General features: G+C 43.7%; 1 protein-coding gene across 1 annotated transcript in view; it reads left to right on the top strand.

The window, feature by feature from the left end:
* LOC120998109 (collagen alpha-1(XIX) chain-like) overlaps positions 1 to 16,320 on the top strand; it is a 378,018-nt gene that overhangs the window by 274,774 nt on the left and 86,924 nt on the right. The window contains exon 23 of the mRNA XM_040428629.1: positions 2,118 to 2,288. Coding sequence (XP_040284563.1) covers positions 2,118 to 2,288 — 171 coding nt within the window. The remainder of the gene's footprint in view (positions 1 to 2,117; positions 2,289 to 16,320) is intronic.

Below are 16,320 nucleotides of genomic sequence, written 5' to 3' on the forward strand. Positions count from 1 at the left end.
TTGCTACAATATCATATCTGGATGTAAAACAATTGGCTGCAGAAGGAGCCGTATGCCTCTTCTCTGTCTAAAATAGTAAATAAAGAACAATAATCCCCTGTAAAGATGATCTTGAAATATATAGGTTTTAATAACTTATGGTATATATACTCCAATAAGTTCTGATGTTCTGTAAAATAAAAAAAAAACTGTGTTTATTAAACTCACGAGAGACTCAATTATATTTCCATTTTTATGTTTTGTTCTGTTGCTTTAACCTGCCTTTCTCATACTCAAGATGGATGCAGAAACCAGAGAAATTTACCTTGTCCTGTGATATAACACAAAAAAATTCAAATTATGTATTTTCATGTGTTGATGAAATATTGCATTTGTGTGTACCTGACATTTGGATTTAGCTCCAAACTAGAAATTAATCTACAAATATTTACTTGATAATATGGACTGGGTTGGTCAATAGAGATGCTACAGAATCATAAGGGAACACTATTGAACCAACCTATTATCTGATTGCAGATGCCGTCTTTGAAAAATCCAGTAAGACCTGCCAGCTACAGCACTGGTACTGTAAATATCCTAGAAACCAGTTGCTCCCATAGCTAATTATAGGAAAACAGTGTTCTAGATGACTATGTAGTTCAAATTCTGTCCCAAGATAAATAACACGTTGAGGATTGCAGCTTTAAGTGGTGGAGTCTACAAAGCTCTATTTATTAGTCATACACGTTTCTATTGTGTAGATTTAGGGTTGTATTGAATTACGATAAGATACATACAATGTGATTAATCATTTATAGCAACCAGAAAGATGCTACAGAATAGGTTTGGTCATTTTCTCTTACTGTCCTAAAAACAATACATTTCTATAGATTCAATGTTTTCTTTTAACACTAGCTACTTGTTTACAAATAAGTTTCCTCACAACACTGTGTTGCTTTTCCTAAATAATGGATGAAAGATGATAAAACATCAGATAAAACTGATGACAAAAGTCTTCATTTGTCAATTGTACCATTGATTTCCATGTAATTTACAGATGGAAAAATATTTCTCCTTTTTAACTATAACAATAATTTTTCATCAAACAAAAACCGAACAAATTATTGACAATGTATGTCTTTTCTGTATTTGTTCTACAACATTACAATATATATGAAAAAAGCCAAATAATCCTCATATCCAACCACCCCAAGAGGGGAAAAGAGGCAGTAAGAGAAAAACATGGAACTATTATTTCATGTGACTTTTTCAGAATAAGCTGCCATATGTGTGTACATGAAGAATAACTCTTTATATGCCTTATATCTGCCATTTTTAGCATTTTTCTCTTCTGCATCTCTAGTTGTCAGTTTTCCCTGAGCTAGGGGTTGAACCTAGCTGGTATGATGTCTCACATGCACATCTCATGGAGAAAACAGGAAATTCTACTCCCTATCTCTCTGTAGCACACCCTTACAAGTAGCAGAACTAATCAGCTTAGAGCTGAATCCAGCAGTGGAGTGACCTGAAACAGTAAAACACTTACCAGCCAGCAGTACCATATCTGTATGTATCTCTGCCTCTCTCCAGCACCCTCATTTTCCTTTTCCTCCTCCACCTCCCATCACTATAGACTTTTGACCCACTAATTAACTGGATGGATTTGAGAAGATTGAGAGTTAGTGAAGTAGGGTGGGGCAGAAGAAAATTTTGATAAGAGGAGAAAGTTTAGTATCTTTGTTTGTACCATTGATTTATGAAAATCCATAGTTGGTCATTCAGAGCAAAGACTATTATTAGACTTGTCCTCAAATCTGAAAACCTGTTTTTGCAATTCAAGCTATTTTATGTTTGTCAGTTTATCATAAGAGATATGTATTTTGTAATTGAATCTGTTTATAATATCCACTCGCCCCCACCCCCCTATTTAAAAAATAAAAGATGCATACAATAAAGAGTTGTATGGGGTTGTCACATTTATTTCTTAAAAGGTGTAAATTCAGCCAAAAAATCAACACAGTTTCAAAAAGCATAGTTTACTTAGGTCAATATTTGTCTATATTTTTCAATTATTTTTGGTTTAGAAATGCCATGTTCTTTAAAGCAATAAATGTAATATAAATGCTATATATTTCAAGGGTGATCCAGGTATACCAGGAGACCAAGGTCCCAGAGGCAAAACAGGTACACCAGGAGAAAAGGGAGATATTGGACCTGCTGGACCCCATGGAGCACCTGGAGACAGAGGTTACCCTGGTCAGTCAGGCAAAGATGGCCAACCTGGACCTCCCGGACCACCACTAATATTGGTTAGTGATATAATTTAATTTATGAGTTTTCATTTTGACAAATTAGGGGTAAAAAATATAGTTTGTTCAAATTACATACTGGTGATTAAAAAAAAAATAACACAGCAGTCAACCCTTTCCCGATTGCCCAACGTAAATTTGAGACAACGGCCAGGCATTTAAAAATGGCCCCGGCTCGCATTTTATTTTTAATATTAAAACACAAGAAAAACGAAACATATGTGGTATCACCATAATCATACTAATCTGGAGAATAAAAATAACAGGTCAGTTTTACCGCATAGGAAATTATGTAAAAAAAAAAAACAACATAAAACTATGTTGTTGTTTTTTATTCCACCCCATTCGGAATTTGTTTTCCCGCTTCTCACCACATTTTAAATAACCATAAATGCTGCCATTAGAAAGTGCATCTTGTCCTGCTAAAAACAAGACATCATATGGCTATGTGAATGAAAAAAATAAAAAAAAGGTATGGCTTTGGTAGGGCTGGAAGTAAAAAAAAAAAAATGAAAAATGGAAAATCAACCGGACATTAAGAGGTTAAAATACAAGTTCTAATAATCTTTTTCCACCAGTCTTTTCAGTACCCAATACACCTCCATGCTCTATATTTTCAAACATAGTAGGGTAAAGTTACTAATATTAAATGCAAACTTTGACTAGTCTAAAAATGTGCCCGATGATTGATAATAAATAGTGTTGATCGAGCACCAAAGTGCTCTATAGAGCACCCGAGCATAATGGAAGTTAATGGACATTCATTGCAACAGCTCTGGTAGACATTCCTGCAGTCAGCATGCCAATTGTACGCTCCTTCAAACATTGCAACATCTGTGGCATTGTGCTGTGTGATCAGACTGCACATTTCAGAGTGGTCTTTTATTGTGGGCAGTCTAATGCACACCTGTGCAATATTCATGCTGTCTAATCAGCACCTTGATATGCCACACCTGTGAGGTGGGATGGATTATCTCGGCAAAGGAGAAGTGCTCACTAACACAGATTTAGACAGATTTGTGAACAATATTTGGGAGTAATGGGTCTTTTGTGTATGTAAAAAACGTTTCAGATCTTTGAGTTCAGCTCATGCAAAATGGGAGCAAAACCGGAAGTGTTGCATGTATCTTTTTGTTCAGTGTATATATATACACTGCTCAAAAAAATAAAGGGAACACTTAAACAACACAATGTAACTCCAAGTCAATCACACTTCTGTGAAATCAAACTGTCCACTTAGGAAGCAACACTGAGTGACAATCAATTTCACATGCTGTTGTGCAAATGGGATAGACAACAGGTGGCAATTATAGGCAATTAGCAAGACACCCCCAATAAAGGAGTGGTTCTGCAGGTGGTGACCACAGACCGCTTCTCAGTTCCTATGCTTCCTGGCTGATTTTTTGGTGACTTTTGAATGCTGGCGGTGCTTTCACTCTAGTGGTAGCATGAGACGGAGTCTACAACCCACACAAGTGGCTCAGGTAGTGCAGCTTATCCAGGATGGCACATCAATGTGAGCTGTGGCAAGAAGGTTTGCTGTGTCTGTCAGCGTAGTGTCCAGAGCATGGAGGCGCTACCAGGAGACAGGCCAGTACATAAGGAGACGTGGAGGAGGCCGTAGGAGGGCAACAACCCAGCAGCAGGACCGCTACCTCCGCCTTTGTGCAAGGAGGAACAGGAGGAGCACTGCCAGAGCCCTGCAAAATGACCTCCAGCAGGCCACAAATGTGCATGTGTCTGCTCAAACGGTCAGAAACAGACTCCATGAGGGTGATATGAGGGCCCGACGTCCACAGGTGGGGGTTGTGCTTACAGCCCAACACTGTGCAGGACGTTTGGCCTTTGCCAGAGAACACCAAGATTGGCAAATTAGCCACTGGCGCCCTGTGCTCTTCACAGATGAAAGCAGGTTCACACTGAGCACATGTGACAGACGTGACAGAGTCTGGAGACGCCGTGGAGAATGTTCTGCTGCCTGTTACATCCTCCAGCATGACCGGTTTGGCATTAGGTCAGTAATGGTGTGGGGTGGAATTTCTTTGGAGGGCCGCACAGCCCTCCATGTGCTCGCCAGAGGTAGCCTGACTGCCATTAGGTACCGAGATGCGATCCTCAGACCCCTTGTGAGACAATATGCTGGTGCGGTTGGCCCTGGGTTCCTCCTAATGCAAGACAATGCTAGACCTCATGTGGCTGGAGTGTGTCAGCAGTTCCTGCAAGACGAAGGCATTGATGCTATGGACTGGCCCGCCCGTTCCGCAGACCTGAATCCAATTGAGCACATCTGGGACATCAAGTCTCGCTCTATCCACAAACGTCACGTTGCACCACAGACTGTCCAGGAGTTGGCAGATGCTTTAGTCCAGGTCTGGGAGGAAATCCCTCAGGAGACCGTCTGCCACCTAGTCAGGAGCATGCAGAGGCGTTGTAGGGAGGTCATACAGGCACGTGAAGGCCACACACACTACTGAGCCTCATTTTGACTTGTTTTAAGGACATTACATCAAAGTTGGATCAGCCTGTAGTGTGTTTTTCCACTTTAATTTTGAGTGTGACTCCAAATCCAGACCTCCATGGGTTGAAAAATTTGATTTCCATTTTTTTATTTTTGTGTGATTTTGTTGTCAGCACATTCAACTATGTAAAGAACAAAGTATTTCAGAAGAATATTTAATTAATTCAGATGTAGGATGTGTTATTTTTGTGTTCCCTTTATTTTTTTGAGCAGTGTATATATATATATATATATATATATATATATATAAAATCATACTTCTGATACAGTCCTGATCAAAAGTTTAAGACCACTTGAAACATTGCAAAAAATCATATTTTACATTGTTGGATCTTAACAAGGTTCCAAGTAGAGCTTCAACATGCAACAAGAAGAAATGAGAGTGAGACAAAGCATTTTTTGAGCATTCAATTAATTGAAAATAACGATTAAACTGAAAGAGGCAGTTTTTTTAGCTGATCCAAATTTTAGGACCACATGCCTTTTAAAAGGCCAAATCTGTGCAAAGATGTGGATTCATTGTCATTTTCTGTCAGGTAGTCACACGTTGTGATGGCAAAGGCAAAAAAATTCTCCCTTTTTGAACGTGCTCGGGTTGTTGAACTGCATAAGCAGGGTCTCTCACAGCGCGCCATTACTGCTGAGGTGGGACGCAGTAAGACAGTCATTTGGAATTTTTTAAATGATCCTGAGGGTTATGGAACAAAAAAGTCAAGTGGAAGACCCAAAAAAATTTCATCAGCACTGAGCCGGAGGAACCAATTGGCTGTCCGTCAAGACACTGGACGATCCTCGTCCCAAATTAAGGCCCTTACTGGTGCTGATTGCAGCCCCATAACCATCAGACGGCATCTGAGACTGAAGGGCTTCAAAAACAAAAAATCGTCTTCAAAGACCTCGTCTCCTTGAACGCCACAGAACTGCTCGTTTGGACTTTGCAAGAGAGCACCAAACATGGGACATTCAAAGGTGGAAGAAAGTTTTATTCTCTGATGAGAATAAATTTAACCTGGATGGTCCTGATGGTTTTCAACGTTACTGGCATAACAAGCAGATCCCACCTGAGATGTTTTCTACGCGCCACAGTGGAGGGGGCGCCATAATGGTCTGGGGTGCTTTTTCCTTCAGTGGAACAATGGAGCTTCAGGAAGTGCAGGGGCGTCAAACGGCCGCTGGCTATGTCCAGATATTGCAGAGAGCATTCCTCATGACTGAGGGCCCTCGTCTGTGTGGTAACGACTGGGTTTTTCAACAGGACAACGCTACAGTACACAATGCCCCCAGGACAAGGGACTTCTTCCAGGAGAATAACATCACTCTTTTGGCCCATCCTGCGTGTTCCCCTGATCTAAATCCAATTGAGAACCTTTGGGGATGGATGACAAGGGAAGTTTACAAAAATGGACAACAGTTCCAAACAGTAGATGGCCTTCGTGCGGCCGTCTTCACCACTTGGAGAAATGTTCCCACTCACCTCATAGAAACGCTTGCATCAAGCATGCCGAAACAAATTTTTGAAGTGATAAACAATAACGGCGGAGCTACTCATTACTGAGTTCATGTTTGGAAGTTGGATTTCTGTTTTGGGGGGGTTTAGTTTTTTTTTGGAGGTGTGGTCCTAAACTTTTGATCAGCTGAAAAACAGCCTGTTTCAGTTTATTCGTTGTTTTCATAAAATTGAATGCTCAAAAAATGTTTTGTCTCACTCCCATTTCTTCTTGTTGCATGCTGAAGCTCTACTTGGAACCTTGTTAAGATCCAGCCATGCTAAATATGATTTTTTGCCATTTTTCAAGTGGTCTTAAACTTTTGATCAGCACTGTATATGCATAATATGAGGGAAACTACTACTGATGTTTTTAGCCATAATATATTTACATATATTATAATATATTATATTCTAAATATATAATAATATATGTAAATACATTATGGCTAAAAACTTATGTATGTGTGTATATATATACAGTACAGACCAAAAGTTTAAACACACCTTCTCATTCAAAGAGTTTTCTTTATTTTCATGACTATGAAGGCATCAAAACTATGAATTAACACATGTAGAATTATATACATAACAAACAAGTGTGAAACAACTGAAAATATGTCATATTCTAGGTTCTTCAAAGTAGCCACCTTTTGCTTTGATTACTGCTTTGCACACTCTTGGCATTCTCTTGATGATCTTCAAGAGGTAGTCCCCTGAAATGGTTTTCACTTCACAGGTGTGCCCTGTCAGGTTTAATACGTGGGATTTCTTGCCTTATAAATGGGGTTGGGACTATCAGTGGCGTTGAGGAGAAGTCAGGTGGATACACAGCTGATAGTCCTACTGAATAGACTGTTAGAATTTGTATTATGGCAAGAAAAAGCAGCTAAGTAAAGAAAAACGAGTGGCCATCATTACTTTAAGAAATTAAGATCAGTCAGTCAGCCGAAAAATTGGGAAAACTTTGAAAGTAAGGGCTATTTGACCATGAAGGAGAGTGATGGGGTGCTGCGCCAGATGACCTGGCCTCCACAAACACCGGACCTGAACCCAATCGAGATGGTTTGGGGTGAGCTGCACCGCAGAGTGAAGGCAAAAGGGCCAACAAGTGCTAAGCATCTCTGGGAACTCCTTCAAGACTGTTGGAAGACCATTTCAGGGGACTACCTCTTGAAGCTCATCAAGAGAATGCCAAGAGTGTGCAAAGCAGTAATCAAAGCAAACGGTGGCTACTTTGAAGAACCTAGAATATGACATATTTTCAGTTGTTTCACACTTGTTTGTTATGTATATAATTCCACATGTGTCAATTCATAGTTTTGATGCCTTCATAGTCATGAAAATAAAGAAAACTCTTTATATGAGAAGGTGTGTCCAAACTTTTGGTCTGTACTGTATATATATATATATATATATATGTATATATATATATATATAGTGAAGGGAGTTCAAGGCAGCACACCCTGTAACAAACAGTTTGGGTGCCAGCGGTGTTACACTTGCCAAAGTGTCGATCCACATATATATTTAAATTAAATTTATCCTCTGTTTCTGAAAAGTTTCTGCCAGGATTTGAACTCACAACCTTCTACATTAGAGCCAAGAACCTTAACCACTATGCTATATAGCTACATGTTAACTTGCAGTTAAAATTTGAAATGATGTTTTTTCTGTATAGGAATACTTACTACATGACAAACTATTATGAGGTTTTTCTGACACAGTTTATTATTCAGCTTTATAGCTGAGTGGTTAAAGTCCTTGCCTCTAATGTAGAAGGTTGTGAGTTCAAATTCAGGCAGAAACTTTTCAGAAATAGAGGCTAAATTGGATCTAAATACACTGACTCGAGCACACAAGGCATTGAGCTGAACACTGCGATGTGCTGAGCACGCTCGCTCAACACTAATAATAAATCTAATGTACCTTTAGACTAATATCAAATATAAGTTCTACAATGTGTTAGTTGACTTACATAATTGTGAGCCTGGATATTGGCGCATCTAAAGCCTTGCTTCCTCTGTCACTAAGACATGCACTTTTTCACTGACCTTGTTGGTTGAGGCAAAAATAAGTCCTAAAAGGGGTTGTTTAAGTTATGAAAATGTAAAGACTTTACCATGTACTTACTGCATCTACAATGGCTGCTTTCTCAGATTTCACTGAGGGTCACATGACCTGTGATGTCAGTTTCTCTCCCTGCTCTGATGATGTTTTGTGCACGAGCCTGAGAGAGCAGGTCACAGACGTCACTGTGCTGGCCATGCCCCCTGCACTGGCTTCTGCTGTCTGCTCTCTCCCTGGATTCTTTAGGAAAAACTTTAACCCCTTCAGCAGCACAGACTCAGGGCTGAAGGCGTTACTTAGTAGCTGCAGGCAGTGAGAAGACATATGCTGGGCACAGGAGCTGACAGACTGGAGGAGTTCTGCAGAGCATTGCACAAGAACAGGTAGGGGGAAGATCCTGTGTGCATCAGCAATGTCATTGTACAGCTGGGACTTGTAGTCCTACGCATACAACATGCCGCTGAGTATTCCAGCAGTCAGACATGTCACTCAGGGCAGCACTTGTATTCACTCCCTTTGCATAACAAGGGGATGGGGCAGAGATTGTTCTTATTGCAGGTAAACAAAGGGACAGAAGAGAACCAGCTAAAACTTGCTTAGCTTACTTATATATTGCTGCCCATCAGATTTATAGTGGTATTTTTTATTTATTTTTCATAACTCAGACATCCCCTTTAAACACCTAATAAATGTAGGATGAGGCTTCTGCACCAGAATTCGTCCTGAATTATGATACAAATGTTCAATAGCGAATCTACTCCATTGTTGCAAATTATTAATTAATGACCCAGACAAGGGATTATTTACTCAGCAAAATTACAGATTGTTGTTGTATGGATCAGTAACACAACACTCATAGTAATCTATAGGCTCATATTGTGTTTCTGCATACCTCCAATTTACCTCCTGTATACCTCCAATTTACCTCCTATACACCTCCAATTTGAACTTTGAGTATTCATGTTCTTACAAGATGCTAACCAATAGGTTTATTGACAATAGTAGATCAAATTGTAAATAGGGATGAGCGAACCCGAACTGTATAGTAAAAGTCTGGGTTCGGGTTCGGTGTTCGGCGCTTTCTTGGCGCTTTTTGAAAGGCTGCAAAGCAGCCAATCAACAAGCGTCATGCTACTTGCCCCAAGAGGCCATCACAGCCTTGCCTACTATTGGCATGGCTGTGATTGGCCAGTGCAGCATGTGATCCAGCCTCTATATAAGCTTGGGTCACAGAGCGCTGCACGTCACTCTGCTGATACAAGCGTAGGGAGAGGTTGCTGCTGCGACCTTAGGGCGAGATTAGGCAGATTAACTCCTCCAAAAGACTTAATTCAGTGATCGATCTCCAGCTGCGGATTATTGAAGTGCTGATATTGAATTGCTCACTTTTTTTAGGCTGCCCATAGCGTTGTTATATCACTTTTTTCTGGGGTGATCGGCGGCCATTTTGTGGCTTGTGGTGTGCCAGCACAAGCTACCACCAAGTGCATTTAACCATCAATAGTGTGGTTATTTTTTGGCCATATACTACATAAGGTGCAGGCTGAGCCTGTGTCACCCAAGTGCATTTAACCATCAATATTGTGGTTATTTTTTGGCCATATACTACATCAGGGGCAAGTTGAGCCTGTCACCCAGCGCCTAAAAAATAGGCCTGACATTTCTATTCCTCCAAATCAGTACTGTTTTAGCTGGTCAAGTTATTTTTAGTGACCGTAAAAGCACAGTTTTTGTTCTGGGTTGAAAAACTATTCCCAAATTTGCCATTCTCAAAATTAGTAGTTTCTGCTATATCAGGCCTACTTTAAATCTATCCCAAAAAGGGTATATTAGATTCAAGGTGCTGATAGTGTCATTCTGAAAAACTTAACACACACGCTACAGTGCAGATACAAGTCTAATTCTGTGATTAAAGGTATACCTGTCACACAGCGCCTAAAAAATAGGCCTGACATTTATATTCCTCCAAATCAGTACTGTTTTAGCTGGTCAAATTATTTGTAGTGACCGTAAAAGTACAGTTTTTGTTCTGGGTTGAAAAACTATTCCCAAATTTGCCATTTTCAAAATTAGTAGTTTCTGCTATATCAGGCCTACTTTAAATCTATCCCAAAAAGGGTATATTAGATTCAAGGTGCTGATAGTGCCATTCTGAAAAACTTAACACACACGCTACAGTGCAGATACAAGTCTAATTCTGTGATTAAAGGTATACCTGTCACACAGCGCCTAAAAAATAGGCCTGACATTTATATTCCTCCAAATCAGTACTGTTTTAGCTGGTCAAATTATTTGTAGTGACCCTAAAAGCACAGTTTTTGTTCTGGGTTGAAAAACTATTCCCAAATTTGCCATTTTCAAAATTAGTAGTTTCTGCTATATCAGGCCTACTTTAAATCTATCCCAAAAAGGGTATATTAGATTCAAGGTGCTGATAGTGTCATTCTGAAAAACTTAACACACACGCTACAGTGCAGATACAAGTCTAATTCTGTGATTAAAGGTATACCTGTCACACAGCGCCTAAAAAATAGGCCTGACATTTATATTCCTCCAAATCAGTACTGTTTTAGCTGGTAAATTATTTGTAGTGACCGTAAAAGCACAGTTTTTGTTCTAGGTTGAAAAACTATTCCCAAATTTGCCATTTTCAAAATTGTGTTGAACGGGAACAATGAGGAAAACATCTAGTAAGGGACGCGGACGTGGACATGGTCGTGGTGGTGTTAGTGGACCCTCTGGTGCTGGGAGAGGACATGGCCGTTCTGCCACAGCCACACGTCCTAGTGTACCAACTACCTCAGGTCCCAGTAGCCGCTAGAATTTACAGGGATATTTGGTGGGGCCCAATGCCGTTCTAAGGATGGTAAGGCCTGAGCAGGTACAGGCATTAGTCAATTGGGTGGCCGACAGTGCATCCAGCACGTTCACATTATCTCCCACCCAGTCTTCTGCAGAAAGCGCACAGATGGCGCATGAAAACCAAGCCCATCAGTCTGTCACATCACCCCCATGCATTTCAGGGAAACTGTCTGAGCCTCAAGTTATGCAGCAGTCTCTTATGCTGTTTGAAGACTCTGCTGCCAGGGTTTCCCAAGGGCATCCACCTAGCCCTTCCCCAGGGGTGGAAGAGATAGAATGCACTAACGCACAACCACTTATGTTTCCTGATGATGAGGACATGGGAATACCACCTCAGCACGTCTCTGATGATGACGAAACACAGGTGCCAACTGCTGCGTCTTTCTGCAGTGTGCAGACTGAACAGGAGGTCAGGGATCAAGACTGGGTGGAAGACGATGCAGGGGACGATGAGGTCCTAGACCCCACATGGAATGAAGGTCATGCCACTGACTTTCACAGTTCGGAGGAAGAGGCAGTGGTGAGACCGAGCCAACAGCGTAGCAAAAGACAAAGAGGGAGCAGTGGGCAAAATCAGAACACCCGCCGCCAAGAGACTCCGCCTGCTACTGACCGCCACCATCTGGGACCGAGCACCCCAAAGGCAGCTTCAAGGAGTTCCCTGGCATGGCACTTCTTCAAACAATGTGCTGACGACAAGACCCGAGTGGTTTGCACGCTGTGCCATCAGAGCCTGAAGCGAGGCATTGACGTTCTGAACCTTAGCACAACCTGAATGACCAGGCACCTGCATGCAAAGCATGAACTGCAGTGGAGTAAACACCTTAAAAACAAAGAAGTCACTCAGGCTCCCCCTGCTACCTCTTCTGCTGCTGCCGCCTCGGCCTCTTCTGCTGCTGCCGCCTCGGCCTCTTCCTCCGCCTCTGGAGGAACGTTGGCACCTGCCGCCCAGCAAACATGGGATGTACCACCAACACCACCACCTGCGTCACCAAGCATCTCAACCATGTCACACGGCAGCGTTCAGCTCTCCATCTCACAAACATTTGAGAGAAAGCGTAAATTCCCACCTAGCCACCCTCGATCCCTGGCCCTGAATGCCAGCATTTCTAAACTACTGGCCTATGAAATGCTGTCATTTAGGCTGGTGGACACAGACAGCTTCAAACAGCTCATGTCGCTTGCTGTCCCACAGTATGTTGTTCCCAGCCGCCACTACTTCTCCAAGAGAGCCGTGCCTTCCCTGCACAACCAAGTGTCCGATAAAATCAAGTGTGCACTGCGCAACGCCATCTGTGGCAAGGTCCACCTAACCACAGATACGTGGACCAGTAAGCACGGCCAGGGACGCTATATCTCCCTAACTGCACACTGGGTAAATGTAGTGGCGGCTGGGCCCCAGGCGGAGAGCTGTTTGGCGCACGTCCTTCCGCCGCCAAGGATCGCAGGGCAACATTCTTTGCCTCCTGTCTCCTCCTCCTCCTACTCAGCTTCCTCCTCCTCTTCTTCCACCTGCTCATCCAGTCAGCCACACACCTTCACCACCAACTTCAGCACAGCCCGGGGTAAACGTCAGCAGGCTGTTCTGAAACTCATATGTTTGGGGGACAGGCCCCACACCGCACAGGAGTTGTGGCGGGGTATAGAACAACAGACCGACGAGTGGTTGCTGCCGGTGAGCCTCAAGCCCGGCCTGGTGGTGTGCGATAATGGGCGAAATCTCGTTGCAGCTCTGGGACTAGCCGGTTTGACGCACATCCCTTGCCTGGCGCATGTGCTGAATTTGGTGGTGCAGAAGTTTATTCGCAACTACCCCGACATGTCAGAGCTGCTAGATAAAGTGCGGGCCGTCTGTTCGCGCTTCCGGCGTTCACACCCTGCCGCTGCTCGCCTGTCTGCGCTACAGCGTAACTTCGGCCTTCCCGGTCACCGCCTCATATGCGACGTGCCCACCAGGTGGAACTCCACCTTGCACATGCTGGACAGACTGTGCGAGCAGCAGCAGGCCATAGTGGAGTTTCAGCTGCAGCACGCACGGGTCAGTCGCACTGTGGAACAGCACCACGTCACCACCAATGACTGGGCCTCCATGCGAGACCTGTGTGCCCTGTTGCGCTGTTTCGAGTACTCCACAAACATGGCCAGTGGCGATGACGCCGTTATCAGCATTACAATACCACTTCTATGTCTCCTTGAGAAAACATTTAGGGCGATGATGGAAGAGGAGGTGGCCCAGGAGGAAGAGGAGGAAGAGAGGTCATTTTTAGCACTTTCAGGCCAGTCTCTTCGAAGTGACTCAGAGGGAGGTTTTTTGCAACAGCAGAGGCCAGGTACAAATGTGGCCAGACAGGGCCCACTACTGGAGGACGGGGAGGACGAGGATGAGGAGGAGGTGGAGGAGGATGAGAATGAAGCATGTTCACAGCGGGGTGGCACCCAAAGCAGCTCGGGCCCATCACTGGTGCGTGGCTGGGGGGAAACGCAGGACGATGACGATACGCCTCCCACAGAGGACAGCTTGTCCTTACCTCTGGGCAGCCTGGCACACATGAGCGACTACATGCTGCAGTGCCTGCGCAACGACAGCAGAGTTGCCCACATTTTAACGTGTGCGGACTACTGGGTTGCCACCCTGCTGGATCCCCGGTACAAAGACAATGTGCCCACCTTACTTCCTACACTGGAGCGTGATAGGAAGATGCGCGAGTACAAGCGCACGTTGGTAGATGCGCTACTGAGAGCATTCCCAAATGTCACAGGGGAACCAGTGGAAGCCCAAGGCGAAGGCAGAGGAGGAGAAAGAGGTCGCCAACGCAGCTGTGTCATGGCCAGCTCCTCTGAGGGTAGGGTTAGCATGGCAGAGATGTGGAAAAGTTTTGTCACCACGCCACAGCTAACTGCACCACCACCTGATACGGAACGTGTTAGCAGGAGGCAACATTTCACTAACATGGTGGAACAGTACCTGTGCACACCCCTCCACGTACTGACTGATGGTTCGGCCCCATTCAACTTCTGGGTCTCCAAATTGTCCACGTGGCCAGAGCTAGCCTTTTATGCCTTGGAGGTGCTGGCCTGCCTGGCGGCCAGCGTTTTGTCTGAACGTGTATTCAGCACGGCAGGGGGATCATTACAGACAAACGCAGCCGCCTGTCTACAGTCAATGTGGACAAGCTGACGTTCATAAAAATGAACCAGGCATGGATCCCACAGGACCTGTCCATCCCTTGTGCAGATTAGACATTAACTACCTCCCCTTAACCATATATTATTGTACTCCAGGGCACTTCCTCATTCAATCCTATTTTTATTTTCATTTTACCATTATATTGTGGGGCAACCCAAAGTTGAATGAACCTTTCCTCTGTCTGGGTGCCGGGGCCTAAATATGTGACAGTGGCCTGTTCCAGTGGTGGGTGACGTGAAGCCTGATTCTCTGCTATAACATGAAGACTGATTCTGTGCTGACATGAAGCCAGATTCTCTGTTACGGGACCTCTCTCCTCTGTCTGGGTGCCAGGGCCTAAATGTGTGACAGTGGCCTCTTCCAGTGGTGGGTGACGTGATGCCTGATTCTCTGCTATGACATGAAGACTGATTCTGTGCTGACATGAAGCCAGATTCTCTATTACGGGACCTCTCTCCTCTGTCTGGATGCCAGGGCCTAAATGTGTGACAGTGGCCTGTTCCAGTGGTGGGTGACGTGAAGCCTGATTCTCTGCTATGACATGAAGACTGATTCTGTGCTGACATGAAGCCAGATTCTCTGTTACGGGACCTCTCTCCTCTGTCTGGGTGCCGGGGCCTAAATATGTGACAGTGGCCTATTCCAGTGGTGGGTGACGTGAAGCCTGATTCTCTGCAATGACATGAAGACTGATTCTGTGCTGACATGAAGCCAGATTCTCTGTTACGGGACCTCTCTCCTCTGTCTGGGTGCCAGGGCCTAAATGTGTGACAGTGGCCTCTTCCAGTGGTGGGTGACGTGAAGCCTGATTCTCTGCAATGACATGAAGACTGATTCTCTGCTGACATGAAGCCAGATTCTCTGTTACGGGACCTCTCTCCTCTGTCTGGGTGCCAGGGCCTAAATGTGTGACAGTGGCCTCTTCCAGTGGTGGGTGACGTGAAGCCTGATTCTCTGCAATGACATGAAGACTGATTCTCTGCTGACATGAAGCCAGATTCTCTGTTACGGGACCTCTCTCCTCTGTCTGGGTGTCGGGGCCTAAATATGTGACAGTGGCCTGTTCCAGTGGTGGGTGACGTGAAGCCTGATTCTCTGCTATGACATGAAGACTGATTCTCTGCTGACATGAAGCCAGATTCTCTGCTATGACATGAAGAGACTGATTCTCTGCTGACATGAAGCCAGATTCTCTGCTATGGCATGAAGAGACTGATTCTCTGCTGAAGTGAAGCCTGATTCTCTGCTATGGGACCTCTGTCCAATTGATATTGGTTAATTTTTATTTTTTTTATTTTAATTTTAATTCATTTCCCAATCCACATTTGTTTGCAGGGGATTTACCGACATGTTGCTGCCTTTTGCAGCCCTCTAGCTCTTTCCTGGGCTGTTTTACATCCTTTTTAGTGCCGAAAAGTTCGGGTCCCCATTGACTTCAATGGGGTTCGGGTTCGGGACGAAGTTCGGGTCGGGTTCGGATCCCGAACCCGAACATTTCCGGGAAGTTCGGCCGAACTTCTCGAACCCGAACATCCAGGTGTTCGCTCAACTCTAATTGTTAATTTAGTATTATGTATCAGATATCAGAGTAATAACATGTTAGGGCTTGTTCACATCACTGTTATGTATTCTGTTATGGCCTTCCGTTATAATATGGTTATAAAGGAAAATAACGGAAACCATAAGACGAAAATCAAAACGGAAACCTTTGGAAGTATTCCGTTTTGATCCATCATAATAGAAGTATATGGGCAAGCATAACGGATCTGTCTGGTTTCCGTTATGATGGACGGAAAACAAAATTCTGTCGATAGTTTATGTCGACATAAACCATGCGTTTTTATGTAGTATATAATTGTGCTTTTCAAAAAGGAAGATTTGCATAGTAGCTACAGTAGATGTTACCTTT

This window comes from Bufo bufo, chromosome 4 (genome assembly GCF_905171765.1).
Source record: "Bufo bufo chromosome 4, aBufBuf1.1, whole genome shotgun sequence".
NCBI lineage: Eukaryota > Metazoa > Chordata > Amphibia > Anura > Bufonidae > Bufo > Bufo bufo.